The 20,628-nt window shown below is 38.7% G+C and overlaps 3 protein-coding genes across 3 annotated transcripts; 2 read left to right on the top strand and 1 right to left on the bottom strand.

The window, feature by feature from the left end:
• Nucleotides 1–148: 148 nt before the first annotated feature.
• Nucleotides 149–3,814, top strand: LOC306736651 (calglandulin-like; the record flags this gene model as incomplete). Its single annotated transcript, XM_079218302.1, is given in 6 exon segments — nucleotides 149–214; nucleotides 1,982–2,020; nucleotides 2,024–2,156; nucleotides 3,305–3,426; nucleotides 3,431–3,447; nucleotides 3,715–3,814. Coding segments are annotated over 6 exon segments (477 nt in total).
• Nucleotides 3,815–5,882: 2,068 nt separating this feature from the next.
• On the top strand, nucleotides 5,883–10,112 carry cUnh3orf18 (chromosome Un C3orf18 homolog; the record flags this gene model as incomplete). Its single annotated transcript, XM_079218421.1, has 4 exons — nucleotides 5,883–6,143; nucleotides 6,582–6,607; nucleotides 8,082–8,211; nucleotides 9,623–10,112. 4 exons carry the CDS (start codon nucleotides 5,883–5,885, stop codon nucleotides 9,701–9,703), a joined length of 498 nt encoding a protein of 165 aa, XP_079074547.1. The 3' UTR covers nucleotides 9,704–10,112.
• A 3,379-nt stretch (nucleotides 10,113–13,491) lies between these two features.
• Nucleotides 13,492–19,193, bottom strand: LOC306737194 (uncharacterized protein; the record flags this gene model as incomplete). The annotated part of the gene is made up of 6 exons (XM_079218899.1): nucleotides 19,159–19,193; nucleotides 16,556–16,725; nucleotides 16,283–16,366; nucleotides 15,047–15,097; nucleotides 14,880–14,915; nucleotides 13,492–13,575 (listed from the first exon to the last, which is right to left on the bottom strand). The coding sequence occupies exons 2-6, from the start codon at nucleotides 16,658–16,660 to the stop codon at nucleotides 13,492–13,494; spliced, it is 360 nt and encodes a 119-aa protein (XP_079075025.1). The 5' UTR covers nucleotides 16,661–16,725; nucleotides 19,159–19,193.
• Between the last annotated feature and the right edge of the window lie 1,435 nt (nucleotides 19,194–20,628).

Genomic DNA, 20,628 nt, shown 5'->3' with positions numbered 1-20,628 from the left:
ACCGAAGACGCTGCCCAGGCAGAGTAAAAGGCTAATCTTTAAAGCCACTACACCTCATTCAACAAGACAGCCTTACTGTCTCCCGTTTGCCAAGCTTAACATCTGCCCTTTCCGTAGTTACACTCTCGTCCGGCCATCGAACGACGAGATGGGCGCGGTAACCCTGCAGTCAGCGCTGGGAAACCCCACGCTGCAGCAGCGATGGGGAGAGAACGTTCGATTGGTGTTTTATCTACAATTGGACAATATCAATCACTTTGAACAATGTTTAGCACTTTTTAATTTAGTAGTACGTTTCATTAGAGGGGTCTGAAAGCAACGAGAACATGGGGTTCGTTTGTTTTCTTTCAGCCCCCCTCTTAAATGATAGACTGAGTCAGTTAGTCGGGCCACAACTTGAGTCCTGAAGTAGGAAGTGGTATGATTTCAGCAGGGCTCTAATAATAGCACTGTCAACAACATTATCTGGCCTTAGTTATTAAGGAAATAGTGTGTTCTCTTGCTGTGCATAGATATATTTAGAATAAGCTACAAATAATAGACACTTTAACACCAAGCTAACTTGTTAGTGGTCCTTTTGTGGTGTAATTTGTGGAAGCTGTCACAGTTAAACATACATCCATTCACCTGAAATATCACGAAACGATCATAAATGATATATGCGCTGTTGTTAAATGGTTTTCTTTAGCAACCAACAAATAGTGGTGAAGTTGTGTTTGTGCTAGAAGTTTCATTGAGATTAACATCTTTTTTACAGGAGAGACCTGAAAACAATTTACATAATATGTTTTGCAACAAGACAACTCAGTCACACAAAGCAGTCGTAACAGAAAATAATGGTCCTATAATTAAGATATTAAGTAGATCATCGCATGCAAATGATTTGTGTTGCAAAGATACAGAAGCAGTATAAAGACCATATTTCCACATTGCTTTGCTGGATCATAAACAATATGACATATGTATATTATAACAACAGTGTCAATGTTTTTTCTGGTGAGTTGTGTAAATCAGAAGGAGCCCGATTTCATCTTCTAATCGATGGTTTTGTCTAACAAGACTTCCTTTGTGGTTCAAATTACAGCTCAACTGTGAAAATGTGCATCATGAGTGTACAAAACTATAACAATATACATTTCAATGGTGCCTTTTTATTGATTAACTTGCTGACTATCAAATCATGTAAATATTAAGACGCAATCCCCAAATAAGTCTGTCACAGTTTCCATGTTGGTGTACTGTATTTTACTGTATGCAGATTTAAAGCCCTTCCCCATGACTAAGAAATGTGAAATCGTAATATTCCCATTGCAATGTTGAAAATAACTTCTTGCAGTTAAGTGCCTCCTTTTTTGGTTGTCTGCGTTCATGAGGGTCACTGGGGGCTGCACAAAACACCTAATGGCTAACAGCAAGCTAGTTGCAGTTCCCATAAGTGGGCCGTGTGATGTTGAGGTTATGAAAAGCATCTGATAGTTTGCATATTTTGTTTTGTTGTCTGGATCTTTTTTTCTATTCTCTTTGAGAATAGCGCCATATTTTAACTAATTACAAGTTCATCAAACCAGTTATTTTCCAATATTTTATATTCCAGTATTATAATGCTGTTTCCCATTTGTTATTTGAGTAACCAAATGTTCCTCATGGCTGATGAGCAAGTCCAGCCATAAAAGGCCTTGAAGCGGGGTCCTCTAAACTCTGGGGAAAGGGCATTAAAGTAGTTATGATGAAGCCAAGATGTCTTCTCATTGTACAGAAACTGTTTCCACAGTGCTCGTCCTCAGCTTTGTTTGGACTACCAGAGAAATTGTGAGAACCTCAAACAACAAAGGAACTAACTTCACAGACAAAACAATGTATTCTACTATAAAACATTGTTGAATTCAACATGAAGTAATTTGCTATGCTGTGCTGTTCTGTCTTGTTAACTGCTAAGATCAGACGCTGTAACTCCCTCATTAATTCCCCTCTTCTCTTGCAGGCCTGCAAGTTAACACAAGAGCAGATCACAGAGTACAAATGAGTTTTTGAGATGTTTGACGAAGAGGGAAATGGAGATGTGAAGACGCAGGAGCTAGAGACGCTGATGAGTTTAATGGGGATCAATCCTACAAAGCGAGAGCTCAACCAGATGGCCAAAGATGTGGACAAAGATGGTGAGTATAAACCCAGACAATGGAAATGTATATCACTCTTACATTATTCATGCCTCTTTTTTTTTTTTTTTACCTTTATGGGCCAATGACTACGTTTTTTAATAATATATATTAAGGTATTACACACACTTGTGACAACATTTAAAATTCCACTTTATTTTTTCAAATATGACTATTTTAGTAGAAAAAATAAATAAAGTGGAATTTGGGGTATAACTCATGAGCCATAAATCCCCTTTTAAAGCAAATAATGTTAATTATCTTGGTTACACAGTGTCAGAGAGCTGCAGATTCCACTCTATATTTGAGACCATAGCGGTGGTGTATTTGACTGTGTTATATTGTTAGATGTCACTGTTTACATGAGCTACACCTTTAAAAGCCTTTAAGCAATGCCTTGTATGTATTATATGTATGTAGGTGAGGAATTTGAAGCTTTATCTAAAGTTCAGCCAAAACCAAGTAAGTAATTAAAGTGCTAAATTTGGCTCTTTAATACTAACCTGGGCATTAACCCAAGTATAAGTGTAGGAAAAAAGATACAATGTATGTTTGACACTGGTTCCAATAAGATCAAGATTAAGTAATCTGAAGACATTACTCCTTGCAAATCTCAAACTCAATTCTGGGTTTTAATTAAATGCAAATCTAGATAGATGTAGGATTCATAGCACAACTTTTTAAGACAGCAATATCTTCCAAAATGCAGTATAAAAACTACATGATCTGATACATTTCTGATACACATTTTCTGTTTTTAGTGCAGGTTACAACATGACTCACTAGGTGTCAGTGTTTCACTATGTGTGATGTTTGTAAAAAGACTTTTGGTGGATCACATAGTGCACCACAAATATATAAAATCTCAGGCAAAGCATTAAAAACTGCACCGTGATTTTCTGCCTTCTGCTAATTTAACGAGAAGGCATCTTTTGAGTTGAACCTTTATGTCAAATTAAGTTAAATTGGGCTAACCTTACCAAATTTATCATTTACTTTCCTATTTCCCCTATATTAACTTTCTCTTCATATCTCCTATCGCTCTCTGAATGGAAAAGGAAAATAACTTATGCTTAATGCTGCCATTTAAAAAAAATGTATGTCAAAGAAGATACAGTTTTTAACTGATTATTTGTGTGACTCTTTAGGTAAAGGGATGTTTAACTGTGACAGCTTCCTTGGTCTGATGGCACTGTACCACGAAAGAACCAAGAACCAGGATGCTGAACTCAGAGCTGCTTTTAGAGTATTTGACAAAGATGTCAAAGGATATGGACTGGAACACACTCAAGTAAGAACACAAGGAATAGAACAACAAAGCATAAGCATTTCCCCTACACTACATAAGTACATTATATATTAACTCCTAACTTGATCTATTGTATACATTACACTGCATCGTCAACTATTATTTGTTTTGATCGGAAATTAAAATCCAGATAAAACAAATAAGATTGAAAAAATGATGTCCAATTGTTGGTGTTTACTCAGTTTATTAACATTAATTTGTCATCATGCATTTTCAGTGTTTCCCTTAACGTTTCATATTATTTTCCAGATATGTACTGATGAATGCAGGGGAACCACATAAGGAGATTGAGGCAGAGCAGATGATGAAGGAGGCAGATAAAGATGGAGATGGAACCATTCATTACTAAAAGGTTTGAATGTATATTTCACTTACAGGCCTTGACCAGTCATAACAAATCTTCAGGTCAAAAGTAATCAAGATATATCCATTATGTTTTTTACAAATATCTGTATACTGTAAATGTAAACAATACAGAACTTTTACCTGCGATCTGTTAAATATATGATCCTTAGTTTACCATATTGTTGTTTTCTGTGACATGGACTTCATTTATTTATTTTTAAATTCTAAAACGTCTAAATGCACCCATATTCAAATATATGTTGTTAGATTTAAATACATGTGACGACAAGGTAATAAGTAATGATAAGACTTTGATTTTGTTTTCAACATATTGTTATGTGTGCAATCACATATCTGCGTGAGTTGTGAATAACTGTACAAATCCAAAGATAGTAAAAGGAATCTCTGAGGGAGATTTGTCAGTGATTTTTTTTCCTTTCCTTGTCTGTTTTATCAAAGAGTACAATCCGTTCATGGAGATTTAAAGAAAAAACATCATAGGGTTAATTTCCTCAGAGCTGCCACCCGGATGCAGTCATTCACATAGGTCTGACAGCGTCTGGTGTGCAGAGCCCTTAAATCCCATTCTCATCCCGCAAAGCCCAATAGACAGCGGAGGGAACCAACCGCATCCGTCACCTTGAAGCCATCCGACCAATAACAGGGTGGCGGGGGCGGCAGCTTGCCGCACTGATCTCTGTTTGCAGCATCCCTGGAGCAGCCTCTGTTGCTCTGTTGTGTAAAATACAAGAAAGAGCCAGACGGGGGGAGAAGATCCGAAGAGGCAACCGGAGAACTGGAAGGTGATCCCTTGGAGGCGGCCGGGATAGGGTTGATCTGGTGTGTGGAGTCCATCACAACAAATGGCAGTTTTGTCAATGTAAACAGCCTGTGCAGTACCTGCATTGCTAAAGGGGGAGCAGAGGAGGAGGAGGAGGAGGAGCCGCTGGAGGAAATGCTGCCTCTTCCAGTGAAATTGTCCTCTCTCTAGCTAACCCCGGTCTGCTGCAGATCCCCTCTGAAATCATACATGTTGTATGTTAAGGTACGTAGGCATCTCTAATCTGAGAGGACACAGTAGGAGAGAGGACACAGAGTAGGACCTGGTCACGTTGGCGGGATTAGCAGCTCAGCTGTTTGGACAGGACAGCTGAGATGCATGTTATGTGTCAGTAACACACAGTAATAAGACCATAACATGTAAACAAAGATGTCTGTCTGGCTGCAGTGCAGGGGTTGTAAACTAGACAACAGTAATGAGAGAATCCAGCCTTTGGTTTTCATTGTTTGTTTGCTTCAGCTGCACATGTTCCTCATTAAGGGCTCAGCAGACCGGATGTACTAAGGACTAAGGAGAAATGGATCATGGGTCTATTTTCTGCTTTTAAAGGAAACGTTTTATATCTCATAATATATGCAAATCTTCAGCATACATTGCTCCTCTCTCATGGGATGTGTACAGTGTGTGTGTGTGTGTGTGTGTGTGTGTGTGTGTGTGTGTGTGTGTGTGGGGGGGGGGGGGGGTTGCAGTGGATAATTATGGAAGCCGTATGTGTGTGTAGTAGCGTGTGTGTGGGTGTAAGTTAGATGTTGATGTTTTGAACGTGCTGCCAAAACACTTCCTCACAGTGCACGTTACAGTTAGGTATTATTCCTTTGTATTTTATCAAGTTTGTTGTGCCACTTTCCTTCTGTGCCTTTGCTACCCACATCCTGCCCAAAAACACCCACCACACGCCTGCTGGCACAATCAGCCGTGGTTTGAGTGAAATTGAGGGCGAGGTGTGCCAAAACTAAATTGTTGGATTTTTTTTTTAAGACAATGATTTAAGTAAATAATCAGTGCACATAAGGGAATTGGGAATTATATGTAAGCATTCATCTTTATTCATGCAATAACCATTTACTCATCCTGTTGACCGTTTTGTGACCAGAGTATCTTCGATGCCTCAGCAGACCTCAACCCAAAGGGAAGACACCTGTGTCGACCTTGAGATGCACTAGAGACTGAGCGACGCAGCAACATCCACACGCAGAAATATATCCTTGAGTTGAAACTGTTGCACCTGACCATGGCTGTTACTGCAGCTAGGACAACTACAAGTTTTCTCTCGACAACTGCCACGACCACCGCAATCCCCTTCCTCTCCACGAGCAAGAGCGCCAGAGACAATGTCACCTCAAGAACAACATTAATGACTGTTACTATAACAACAAACGAAACCAGCTTCAATGCCACGGCGTTTCCGGAGGCGGTGATCGAGGGATCGGGAATGGGAATGGTGCTCTTACCCTTTGGCATCATCACTGTCATTGGCTTGGCCGTGGCAATTGTGAGGAATAATTTTAATATTGTCTCTAAAATAACATTTGATTAAGTAGACATTTATTTTCTCTTTATGAACTGTCTTGACCGATAAAATGGACTGTACTTGTACATCGCTTTTCTAGTCTGCCGACCACTCAGAGCTTTAACGCTATATGCTTTTTACCCATTCACACCCATTCATACACTGATGGCACAGCGGCCTTTTGGGAGGGGTTAAAGGTCTTGCCCAAGGACACATCGACGTTGTGTAGGGGCCGGGGTGAACCGCTGATCTTCTGATTGAGGGACGACCCGCTCTACCGTCTGAGCCACAGTCGCCCACATTTATGTATAATTGTCTTGACACATGCCATATGTAATATGTACTTGCCGTCATTGTGCACTTTACTTACTATCAACAAAACTGCTTGTTTGTCATTATATCTGTCTCTCTCCATCCTAGATGCTGTATATTCGGAAACGTAAGCGGTGAGTTTACAAATAGCTTTTTTCTTACTGATCACACAACCTCAGTTTACGACAGGCCAATTGGGTTTAGTAATTACATTTGCGCCACTAAAACATAGTATCAACTAAGGGTTATTTTGTGTCAAAATCCAGTTTAAAAAGCTGTATTATTTTAGTTTGTACATGTTGCCACAGAAACAAACACCATGTGTATATTATTCCATCATAGGAGTACTGGTTGCACTAGTGGGAACTTTGAGACACCAGTATATATACACACATTGGTGGAGGCTTTGTAGGGGCCAGCACCTTTTTGTCCATTTTTAACCTACTAGGTTAATCCGGCATTGCAATGAGGTTTACTTTCTCCTAATTTAAAGCTAGGCTATATCATCTTGTCAGACTAGTAAAAGTATGCTATAATAAAAAAAACAGTCCAGTTTTGCCAAATATTTTCCAATGAAAGTAGCCAACAGCACCAGCTTCAAAGGTTGGCCAAATGAAATAATTGTACGGGCTTATTACAGTCCTGCGACAGCCACAGATACTGGATTGTTTTCTTTTCTTTGTTAGAGCATTTGATATATCGATTGCTCTCAGGATGTGAAGCAAATTTCTACAAATATAACACAGATAAAAAAATAAAAAAATTACCAACACTAGCTTTAAATGCGGACTGGTCTTCATCGGTTGTGGCCAGCGCCCTGTACTTCGCTATTGTCTGCTGGGGGAACAGCATTGGAGCCGGTGACACCAACAGACTTAACAAGCTAGTTAAGAAGGCCGGCTCCATCATCGGCTGCAAGAAGGAGTTTCTGGAGCAGGTGGTGGAGAGGAGGACGCTGAAGAAACTTTTGGACACCCTCTTGGACACACTGGACCACCCTTTCTACCACCTGCTGCAAGGCCAGAGGAGCACTTTCTCTAACAGATTCCTCACGCTCCGCTGCAATAAGGACCGTAACAGGAGAACATTCCTGCCGACAGCAATACGGCTTTACAACAAGTCACTGCTTGCTAGTTCCTCTGTGGATTAGTTCATCACTGTACCATACATACTTTGCATTTTGCACTTTGCACTATCTGTTTATCTAATTTACTTATTTTAATTAATGAATACACTCTTCAGCTGTAAATATAAAGATATTTCAGTCCAGTTAGTTGTATTCTATTTTATTGTGTATATTTAAATATATAGAGATATATATATATATATATGTATGTATATATATGTATATATATACATATATATACATACATATATATACATACATATATATATATATCTCTATATATTACTTTATTTTAATTTAATTTACTTTATTTTAATTTGTATATATCTCTCATCCCCTGCTTCTTTATATATTTGATCTTTTATCTTGTGTGTTTATATTTTAAGTGGTAAGGCGCTACTGATGACGACAAAAAAATTTCCCCTTGGGGATTAATAAAGTATATATTTATTCATTCATTCATTTATACTCCTATCATACAGGTTGGAGAAGCTGAGGCACCAGCTCATGCCCATGTATAACTTTGACCCGGCTGAAGAACAAGATGACCTGCTGGAACAGGAACTACTGGACCACGGCCGGGAAGGCAGCCTCACCGGTCCCAACGCCAAGGTAACGTTCTTACAGGAACAACTGCCTGAACTAGAATGAACGCGCTCTCGTTCAGACCACAAGTGGTGAATGGATCGATGACGACAAAATACATGATAACAATATTCTACTGGCATAGACAATGTTTACCATTATTATTTATAATAAAAACACAGACTTTTACCAATATGCCCCAGTGTGGTGCATCAAAGCCATTATTCTGGCATGTGCTAGCTGTAGATTTAATAATGTCCACTGTATATTTTACATGTCATTATTTTTTGATAAATTGTCAATTTTTGCCATTTACTAATGATCAGCTTATTGTGTACAATTTATATTTGTGAATGTTAGTTTTTTGTCATAATTTATCTTTATTTCCTTTGATTTCTTTTAAGTTTTGACAATGGCATAATGGTAAAAGACAAACATGGTAAAGTATCACCTGTGTGTCTTTTGAACCATCTCTCTAAAATTATTTGTTTTTCCCTCAATCCTCATTTTCATTATTTCAGTAACTCAAACAAACACAAGTCGGTTAGATGTTGTCATGTTTATTGTTTCTCAATTTGTATGAACTAATCTGTATTAAAGTAGATGCTAATAGAAGACACACACCATCACATTCAGTCTTCACCTTTAAACATACATCCATGTTATCTTTCATACTTTCCTCTGTGCTCCCTCAATTTAATACTTTGATCATCAAATATTCCAGGGGCCACATGCACTCCAAAAGTATGCAAAACACACATTTTTGTGATATTTTTTAATAATCAAATCCATTCAAGAGTTAAATACACAGATGTTAAAGATTTCAAGTGATACAATCAGAGTGATGTGATAGGTACTGATAAGTGCTGTTTTGTTTGTTATATTTATTAGTTGTTTTCTATTCTGTCGCCAAAGTTTCATACTTTGAACATAAGCTCACAATCTGAAGATCCAATTCTTAGCTTTTCCCATAGCTTTCAACCTAATCTCACACATGGCAACTACATCCAATTGAGCAAATGTCATTCCTCAATAAAGTACATGAAAAGCTGTTAAAAGCCAAAAAAACCTTGTTTCTAATGAAACAATATCAGCACAACAGAACTACAATTAATTATCTACCGATTTCTAAAATGCAAGTGGACATTTCTGACACACTAGTGAATTTGGTACATACCCTAAACAGGTTGCATACTCTTTGGTTTTATATGTGGCTTCTGGTCCTAACAAATGTTTCAGTTATGAGTCACACTTTACATCTTCAAATATTAAGTTGATTCAGCTGTTTTGATGGTCCTAAAATAAATACAAATGGGAAAAATAGCAGTCTATTAACACAAACACTATTCCTTACAATCTAAGGCTGGAGACCCCGTTTGTTCATAACGTCACTAACAGTTTTATCTCCCTTCTGCCCTGCTGCCCATCTCTTCTGCAGACTCTCACAACCTCCCAGGGGACCACACAGAGGCCCAGTCGTCTGGTCTTCACAGATGTAGCCAAAGCGCTCAACGCTTAACAGCTCCCTTTATTAGCAAAATCATCCAGAAACAGACTGTCTCCGAGGCAGGAAAACAAAATGAAAACTGGACTAGTTCTGGGAACAACTGGAGCATTGGTGAAAGTTGTTATCACCACGACACAGTACGTGAAATGGCTGTGGTTTTCAAAAGAAGAAAAAAAAACGTAGGGTGCATGTATGATAAGGGAGCATAACGGGAAGCATCACATATGATCTTGCACTGTTATCATTTGGAGCACAAATGAAGTGTGTTGCACTTTTCTTGAATCATGTTGTGTCATTAGTGTTAACATGTTTGATAGCTTGTCAGTGAAGTTCTTCTGAGCTTCAATATCTACTTCCATGTTTGATAAAAGAGAATTTGTGTTATACTGATTTTGTGGTCTTTTGTCTCTGACAAGCTTGAACTCTGGATGTGTTACCATCCGTAAAGTGAACTCTCCCTCTCCACTTTGTTTTTCTTTATTGAGCAATAAAGGATTGTTTCAATCTGTATACATTAAAATGATTTAAACCAATTTGATAAAAAAGGGTTTTGTTGTACAGATCAGAACAAAAAAGTCGATAGGTGTGACATTTTATTGGTGAGCGATAAAGAAGCAGAATAACACAAATCACATGGTAAAGAATCATAACAAAATATATATCACAGGTTTGTGAGTTGTATTAATGAAGTGGATGAGGATCAATAACATAACTACAAAATGGTGTTAAAAGTAAGGCAAAGAATACCATTTCTCAAGTTACACTTCAACTTTTTAAGAGTTGAGAATGGATCAAGTACTGTATGTAACTATATGACCATCAGTAAGATCACAGAACAACGTTGTCCCAGTATAGAGAGTAAATATCCAGACACAGCGCGCGTAAAATAACAAACATTGACCCAGCTGTATAGTTAAATTAAGAGGCACCCTTCAGGCTGACTTCCATTCATTATGATGGCATGAATGTAGTGAGATGAGATGAGTGGACTACAACAGCAATAGTTTGACAGTTATTTCAAGATTTCATGATCCACATTGCCTGCAGGTCTGATGGAAAAGATCAGATAAAACCTAAACATTTCCTCAGATCCGCGTCCCAGGCGTGGTGGTTTTCAGAGGTAGTCCAGAGGGCAAAACAAGTAAAGTCAATTCAGCTGAACATGAAAACCAATGAAAAACAATGTCGGCCTGTAAATGAATTAAGCTCTTCTGGCAGCAATTTAGTCAATAGTGCTGAAATACATGAAAGTACTAGGATACAACTCACCATCAGTGATACAGTAAGCAAATTTTAGGAGAAGGAAAGACTTGATATCTACAGCAAATGATGGGTGATATTCCGGTCATGTAGTAAACAAATTTTATGCAGTTCATGTTGGATACATTGTGGCATTTGATCATTCTGCTAGTTTCTTTTCAATACCATGAGCACAATAATGTGACCACAAACTAAATTCCATTCATTTTCATTGTAATTAGAGTGTCCAAATTAAAAGTGGCCAAGAGTGAGAAAATGTTTTTTTTTGTGTGGGTAATTTGGGTCAACTGACCATTTAAAGCAAGACTATGTAACTGTTGAAAGAAGAACAATAAATGAATAGTAACACAAAACAGCTTCAATTCAACATCAGGGTTTTCTTTTGCCAGTCTTACTTGGTAGATGTTACTAATAAACTATGTAAGTCAGTTTGCTCACTTTATAACTAATTTCACAATACTTCTATAACACTATTTTTGCATCGATCATTTATTCATTTCTTTCACATTGTGGCCACAGTGGTCGCTTGTAGCCTTGCTTTTAATAGTAAAATGGGAAAGGAAGGAGCAACTTGGCTCTGTTCTTCTCTCATAAATTGCTAAAACGAAGACAGGGTTTCATTGTTAAGTATTAATAATACCTTTCAAATCACACGTATTAAGAGTGTCACACAAACAATTTACAGTGTAAGAATGAGAAAATACATGATGTAGTAAAAATGAGAAAAGACTAACAGGACTTCCCACTACCCAAAAAAAGTATTTCATAAGGAACTAAACCCTAAAAAGCTTAAGTTGTTGTAAACTATTGGCTGCATTTTATTTCCCAGGAGAACAAACCAAGTCTCAATTCAGCATTAACAAATACAGTTTTTTAGGAAATGACACTGATGCTTTTATTTGCTTTCAGATAGTTAAATCCTCTGCTTGAGTGTGATGTCTGCTTCTGTGTGTTGGTATGTAGGCCTGCAAACTTGCCTGTCTGTGTTTTATACTTGCACATGAACCGGTGTCTGTGTCTGTGTATGTGTGTGTAGAGTAAATGCATATGTCAGTACTGTTGAGGGAGTGGAGGATGAGTTTGTTGGAGATCTTTTGTGTTACTGAGGTAGTATGAGAGATTAAGAAACTGAGGGCAACTGAGGTTTAAATGAGGTCTTTGTGTCAAGGCATACTGGTAATGTCAAATACAGATCAGAAATGCACAACAAACACAGCACAATAATTATTACTGAGTAGACTGACAACATGTTCCTGAATAGATTTGTACCTGAGGTTTCAATATGGTGTAAAAGCATTGTAATAGTAAAATCCTGAGTGTGGTAAAATTACGTTTCAACAAAGTATGTATGAGGGGTTTCTTTCCAAAAAATGAGATATCCATTCAAACCTTTGGGTGCTTTTTTCTTGCTGCTGGTTGGAAGAAAAGAAAATCATTGGAGGTTATTAATTTAAACTGAACTCTTTTTACATTGACAATTGAGCTAATGTTTACACTAACAAATTGGATATTTCATTTTGGAATAAAACCTTTCACTTCTACTTTTATAATAATGACTTCAGCACACCATGTTCATATTGTAAAATCGCTAAAAATGTCACCTCCTTGCTCCCATTTCATATGAGGATTCATGACACTTTATTTAGAAACATGTTTCAATAAAACGGTTCAGGTTGGTTCCTTTTTTCTTAAACCCCCTTCTCATTTCAACCCACAAGCCTATCCCCTCTCCACAAAACCACAAAACACACACACACACACACACACACACACACACACACACACACACACACACACACACACACACACACACACTCTGAGAGGTTCGGGAAAGCAGGCATCCTTGAAGAAGTAGGGTAGGTGAGTATTTTTGGAAATACACTCCTTGCCATTTTTGCCTCGAGTTAGATGAGAAGATTAAACAATGTGTACCTTAGCATAGAAACTGGAAACAGTCGAAAACTCAAGAAGGCACATGAACTCAGTAAACAAAAAATGAAAAAAAAGGTCTTATTAAAAAAAAAAGTTTGATCCGTTCACTTTGATTTGTGTACAGATCAAACACATGAGATATGACCTGGTAATTACAGAGCTTTAGAGGTGCTGGTAGTTAGATTGTGTAACCTTTGGATGAAGCCAGAATAGCTGTTTCAAGTCTTTGTGCTAAGTTAAGCTAACCAGCTGCTGACAGTAGCCTAATATTAACCGCACAGATATGAGACTTGTATTAGTCTTCTCATGCAACTCTCGGCTGGAAAATGAATAGATGTTTTTCACGAAATGTCAAATTATTCCCTCACCAAAAGCCATGTTTCAAGATTGTATTCCTTGATGTCAAACAGAGTTGGTTACCCAAACTCTTAGCGTGAACCAATAAAAACCAGGGTACGGTCCCAGATAGAGAGAAGAAACCACTGTCTGCAATGATTTGTGTGTGTGTGTGTGTGTGTGTGTTCCTGAATCCCCATCACAGATAGGAGTCAGACAGTACTCCTGTTTGTTGGAGGCCAAACCTTGAGGTAGGTAGAGAGGCATCCTATCTACTCCCCTTCATCCTGTGTTGGAACCTGAGATGTCGAGGGCTTAAGCTGCGAGGGACCCTCCTCAGCCTCGTCTGAAGAGTCCTGAAACAGCAGGAGACCAAGAACTCATTCTCACTTTGTCTGTTATCGTCACAATCTAGTGACTCATTACGTGCAAGGTAATAAATGAATACTAGAAGGAGCACAAAAAACAGAATGAGTGTTACAAATTCATTGAGTGATTGCGTGCAGGGAAGTAGGTCCAGCTGTCAGGCCTATAAATGTGAGGAAGACGACAGTTATGTCAGGAAACCAAGAAGACAGAATAAGAGAACAGTTAGATCAGGTTTCCCCTCTCTACATTGACTCATTCTTCCCCTTTGCGTGCGTGTGTCTGAGAAAGGGAGTCTGTCTCAATGGTTTCAGTTCTTGCAGCATCTTTGACAAACTGCTCACAGGAGAGGATGCGATAAGGCAGGCGAGGGGCATCAAGAGAACTGCTGCCTGCCTTGATGACAACTATTGTGAAACGTTTTCCTTTTGAAAAACGAACACGGTGGCTACAAAAGGCAAAGTTTCTCAGAAACACAGCGTACATTCACCAAAACGGGATGTTACGAAAGGATGCTTGGAGGTGTATCTGGGGAATTCAGCACTGCCATCTGTGCTTTACCAAGAACTCGTCATATCCTCATGAAGCAAATTTACATAAAGTACAAGGAATACGTGCATTGTTTTTGCTATTTACATCAAAAGTGCAACAGCACTTTTAGTAGTTTTATAATTGTCTGATAATACATAGTGCACTAGGATTCTCTCATTATCCTCTCTCCATGATATTTGTCTTATTAGAAACACCTCTGCGTCCCTGTTGGATAGATATATCCAATAACTGAGTGTATAAATTATAGAAAGGTCAGAACAACATGGTTTGTAGGCTGCAGCACCACTACAAAGGGTTTGAATGTGGTTTAGGTTTGCTGAAAATAAGCTATGTGCTTCAGCATAAGATATTCATGAATAGTTAAATGAGATCAGTTCTGCTTTTCCCTCATCACTGATGACTAAAGCTTGTCAAAAGGTAAAATGTGTGACACAAACTGAGCTTTCTGTTCAACTGAAGCAGAGCTTGCATCTCTCCATTATCACGCACTCTCAAAGTGACTTGAGCTTCAGATTGATGATAACCGATAACTAATTAGTGACTCATACTAAATAAATAAAAGGTAAAAATAATGTGTTAAATCTGCAGTGGAAGAGTATTACGCTGAAGAGTGCATGTATTTTGAGGCTCTGTAACGAACTAAATCGCACAATACATGTTCAGTCAAGGGAACCTAGGGTTTAACGCGCTCTGTCAAAACAAAACTCACCCTACAGCCTTTTAAAGATTGTGTTTTCCTCACCTGTTGCTCTTCAGCTACTTTAACTACTTTCTGGGGCTGTAGAAAGAGAGGAAACAGAATGAATCAAACATGAAGGTAAAGGACTGTACAGCTCCAGGAGACACCTTGGAGGCTTTGGACAACACCAACATTTTGTCTCGAACTGTCAACTATTGCTCCATCCATACCCATTTCCTTGGTCGCCCACGAGGTCGTCTCTCCCCAACAGGCTCTACTTTCTGAAAAAGAACAGATGAATGGCTCAGAGGAGGTTTCAAATTTCAACAGTACTTTCGTTCTAATTTCTAACAAAGATTTTGGACTTTAACATTTTCATTTGTAGTTGTTGAGACTTTGGCAGCGTAATGAACAGCACTGCAACAAAACAACACTCTTTAGTGATTAACAAGGAAAGAACCATATTTTCTCTCAGTTAAATCATTCCATGAAATGCCATCATGTGCTGTGCCTGCAGAGCTGTGCATTCAACTAGATACTGAACATGCATCAGTGTTTACAGTGTTTCTATCTGAATAAATATGGGGATGATTTTAAACCATTACATTGTAAAGTATTAACATCTAAGTACACTTATGTTACATTTTCTCAAATGTGAACAGACAAACAATGTATTTTTGTGATTGGCATGGCTAATTACAGGCTCATAGAGGTGTGTTAGTTTGCTTTGATGTAACCAGTTGAACACGTTCAGTTTCCTCACAATACTAGTTTCTCTCGACATTGTGGGAACAAAATAGAGAAAATAAGTGATTTCCCCCCACTTTTTTGTAAAAAGACTTGTTGCTTCACAGTGGTATTCATCGACCACATGCTACAAACGTACAGGCAAACTTTCAGCAGGGGCCGTACAACAATCTTTCCTTCTGATAAAACATGCCTCTGAAAAATCTACCAAAATGCACCAAAACTACAATGAGTCAAAATTAACAATGGCAACGGAAATGATGCTGAGAATGCCATAGCTGTTTTATATTGTCCTACAAAAGACATAAACTCAAAAAGTACTACATGGAAAACTCTTAGCTACACTGGCACATCTAATAGAGATGCACTGAAAATATAGACTCATTCAGATAATATAGACAGTTCACATGTAGACATACATGTTGTCTGTTACTGGTTTATTTCTTCTGGAGTCATAGAGATAGGTTGTTTCGACTAAATTGAGAAGTCACAGATCCCATTATTTATTTCTTATAATATTTGTAATAAATGCACAACAAATATTGTGATTTTACAAATATATCTATATAGATATATATTGGGTGTCCAAAACGTTCTGACTGGCAATGCAGATCGTATTACTATATGTAGATTGTATTACTATTGTAGTGCAACAAGGACATTTAAGTTCAAATATAGATCCATTCATTAACATCTCAGACACTTTGAACAGATTCAACCTTCAGTGCAGTTTTGGGGTCTTTGTTCTTGCTGCCTTTCGGTCGTCCTCTCGGTCGCTTTGGGGTCGGTGGTCCAACAGGCTCCTGTAGAGACATCACATGTAGAGCCATAACTAACCAGTGGAAAACATGTATTTGCATGAGCAGCAAGAAGAAATAAATAAATAAACAAATAGCTTTCTTTTTCAGAATCACTTTTGAATTGAGATACTTATTGATTGAAGGTCCAAGAGAGAGCGGATCAAATTGATGTCTCAAAGAAGGAAGTCCTACCTGCAGCTGTTTCCGTGGCCGGCCTCTGCCCCGGCGCTGAGGTTCAGGGGGTGACTGGGCAGTGCTCAGCTCAGGAGACGGCTCTTTGGTCCCACTGTTACTCATGCCTGTGTCTGTCCACCTGCTTCAAAGAGTGTGGGCATCAAAGCCTGGATGAGCGGCCTCAAGGGCTTAAAGAGGAGAATACCTGAGTATCAGGAGCTGCAGCAAAGAAAAGTGGCAAAAATCATCTTTGAAGAATTCAGGATAATCAGCTATAATATACCACTTCAAATCGTTTTTCTTTTCTTTTTGCACAATTACCACATTGAGTTTCAATCAGTGCTTAAAATCATTGAAAGGATAGTCCAGAATCACACAGGATCCTTTTCCACAAGCGAGCGTGGGAACTGCTTATACATAAGCCTTGGCACCAGGTTCATCGAAACACAGACAGGGGTCTGACAGACGCAGAGAAACATGAGAGTGGTGTCCAGCGACTAAAAGTAGCACAGATATTCACAACTCAATCTGCCATCCCAAATCTGCATCTGCTCTACTGTACGCTGCCTTTCCATCTGCCCTCTGTCAAGTATTTCTCAATGAGGTTTTCCATGTTGTAGGTGTGCTGCAGCAACTTTTACTCTTAAACTTGTGCAACTGAGACACAAAAATAATACTACATCTACTACTAAATATTAATGGAAATAATCACTTTAACATGATAAACTATTTACAAATATTAGTTTGCAGCATTTAGTTGAATTTAGAGCTGCAACAATGAGTTGATTCATTGATTAGTCAATAGGCAGAACATGTATCTGCAACTATTTTGATAATTAATTGATCATTTACAAAGGTTTTCAAGCAAAAATGTCAAATTTGTCAATGTTCAGAACATGCAGCGTTATGGTCTTATGTGATAGATAACTGAATATATTTAGGTTTTAGAATTTTCAGGTCACAAACACATTTTAGGATATCATAATAGAATTTAATAATTGATTTATCAAGCAAATGTCTTAATCTGTCATGAATGTATACTGATACATGTATAGAACGTCAGAAAATAGCAAAAAATGCTCCAAACAAGTTCCCAGATCCTCTAGTGACATCTTCAAACTGATTGTGTTGTCCAACCAACAGCCCGAAACCACAAGGCGTTTAGTTTACCATCACATCGGGGCTGGGCGATGATTCATTATGATAATTTACTGTTTTTCAATGGATTTGTATGGTGATGAACTCTTATATCGAGATATGGTGAAACACAAATACATCATCTAAATTGATAATAACAAGCACATGCCCACTCAAATTTCTCAAACAATCTAAATAGATAATAATTATACTGTAATACCACATCATTTTAGTTGAAACTTTTGTTCGTTTTGCTCCAAAATGTATAATTGAATGAGAGAATACTAGCATAATTTGTTAGGTATGTAATTCACACAGAAGTATACAAAATATTATTTACCATGTTGATATTTTATATGAACTATGTATTCATTACATTACCAGACAAACATGGTATATATTGACGTTGTCAAGATATGAAATAAACTACATCGGGATGTAAGATTTTGGCCATAACTCAATGAAAGCCAGCAAATCGTTGCATTTGAGAATCAAAGAATAAGGCATGAGAAATGGCACCTTATGTTACTTGCAAAAAAAAGAGCTAAACGTCCGAAAAAGTAATACCCTATATTATTTACTTTTTATTAGGAGAGCCGACCATAAATGTCAACTTCAGACTGGCTGCTGGTAATGTCCCATGGTAGTCGTTCAACACAGCTCTGTAAGGAATGTGCCAAACACTAATTGCCAACACAGCCTATCAAAACGGCCGCACTGAAGAAGGAAGTCAAGACTCATTTGAGAAATCTACGGGCTCGTTGAAACGACTTTAAACCAAATGAGACGCACGCCGTCGTTTCGTTTCGCTAATAAACCGATTTGGGAGCAACACAACAAGCGTCCTCACTCCTGCTGCAGCGGCAGACCGTCTGCTTGAACGAGTCTGTTTGGCAGTCAAGTACTGGGACTGAATGTACTTTTTTTGCATATGGGCGGCAATTGCAACCATACAAAAAAACACACACACTATTTTACAGCCTTTAAAAGGAAGGTGCGTAAAGCGCTCCTGCAGCGAGCCCGTGACTTCAAACCTTCTTGACTTTGGGTTTGAGTAACACATGCAAAAAAACGCCAAAACAGTCGAGGCCATCGGTGTTTTAAAGCGTGAAGTCGGCGCTCACTACACAACATCCCCCTGCTCCCATCACTTGCGCAATCGATCTTAAATGTGTCGGGTTGTGCAGCGATAACAGGTCCGCCGAAGGATACGAACCGAAGAGCTGCACAAACTTTACCAAGAAGGACAAAGGCGAGGAACACAGGTGCAAAAGCTCTCCGTTGCAACCAGCCATGAACACACACACTCACACACACGCACACACACACAGCTATGCATACATGCGTATATGCATTCGGGCTATAGGCTCCGTGTTCAGGCTGGGTGCTCCTGTTCATGCAGGCAGCGCCAAATGCAACAATGAGAGCAGAGAGAGAGAGAGAGAGAGAGAGAGAGAGAGAGAGAGAGAGAGAGTTGAACTTACCTTGAGACGGCTTGTAGTTTTCACCTGGAAGTTTCTCACAGTCAGCTCACTTTGTGCTCCTGCACAACTATGAAAACCTTAACGTATCGCCAGTCTCATTGGTTGGATTGAAAGGGTAAACTCTCTCTCTCTCTCTCTCTCTCTCTCTCTCTCTCTCTCTCTCTCTCTCTCTCTCTCTCCTCCTCCTCTAATCGGAAATGTGTGTGATCCCCCCCAGACGTCCAGTCACGAATACCCCAGTTGCAGTATAATTGGGGGTTGTAGCTGAGCAGTATGCATTGCATACTTTCTCTATTAAAGCATGTTTCAAGAGGGAACGAGGGTAGGAGGGCTGAAACAGAGGACCCCGCCCCGAAAAGCTCACCGGACCACCCACTTGAGAGAAGGAAAGGGAGAGAGACGGGCATCAGACAGGAGGGTAGAGTCTGGTTCCGGGGTTCCCAAAGTGGGATCCGGGGGCTGGAAGTTCCCCACAGACGAGAGGAAAAGGTTTAGTAGAAATTCTGGTGAGATCAGGCTGTCTAGACTGTTTCGAGCAGAAGTTTCATTCTCTCTCTCTCTCTCTCTCTCTCTCTCTCTCTCTCTCTCTCTCTCTCTCTCTCTCTCTCTCTCTCTCTCTCTCTCTCTCTCTCTCCCTCCCCACCCACAGTGTTAGAGATATCACTCTGTAAGTCATAAGGGACATACATATCAAATTGTTTCCAAGAAGAAAGTCTGCAGGGCGTTTTTTTGGGGATGAATTGACCTCAGTTTGGTTAATTTAATCATGCACACATACATTAGAAGTGAGTAGTAAGAGAACAGATAGGCTGTGAGCAAAATGACACATTTCCATTTTGAGTTTTTACATAGAAAATGTAAAAAGTTTGTAGACACTATCCAGTCTTTTATTCCTCTGATCTTTTAATTTTTTTTTTATCTTCAGTTATGTTTTCTTCATTTTAGGACATAAAAACGTCTCATCCTCCCTGGGTGGACATGTAATATTGTTTTAATTAAATATTCCCATTGTAGATTATGTTGAATATTTTGTGGAGGTTTAAAATCTTTTTTTTAACTTGCCTTTGTGAATTTCAAGGCGTCCTTTTGTAAATTTGCACAAACTGATAAACACAGAGCGACATGATTGAACCACACTGAATACACATTCCAGGGGCGGCTGCATGGAGTCATGTCAGGTGAGCGTTCTGGCATGAGACCAAAATATAAAGCTTTAGGTTACAAAGATGAAGCACAGGGCTCCATTGGAATTATTTATAGTTTATGTTAAATGAGGGATAAATGAAATTCACAGATTAAATATCCCTTGAAATCTATACGTTTAGATCACATGTTGAATTAAAAGATACCAAATGTTTATCTCATTCAACCTGCACACCTAAAATGCATAACAAAAAATAACTCTTGGCATATTTCTGTGGAAGCATTTATTATGAATGTATTCAGGTTTCCCAGAAGGTTTAACAGTTG

This window comes from Taurulus bubalis, assembly GCF_910589615.1.
Source record: "Taurulus bubalis genome assembly, chromosome: 5".
Classification (NCBI taxonomy): Eukaryota; Metazoa; Chordata; class Actinopteri; order Perciformes; family Cottidae; genus Taurulus; species Taurulus bubalis.
Note: the sequence above shows the minus strand (reverse complement) of the source record. Positions and strands in the feature narration are given on the sequence as shown.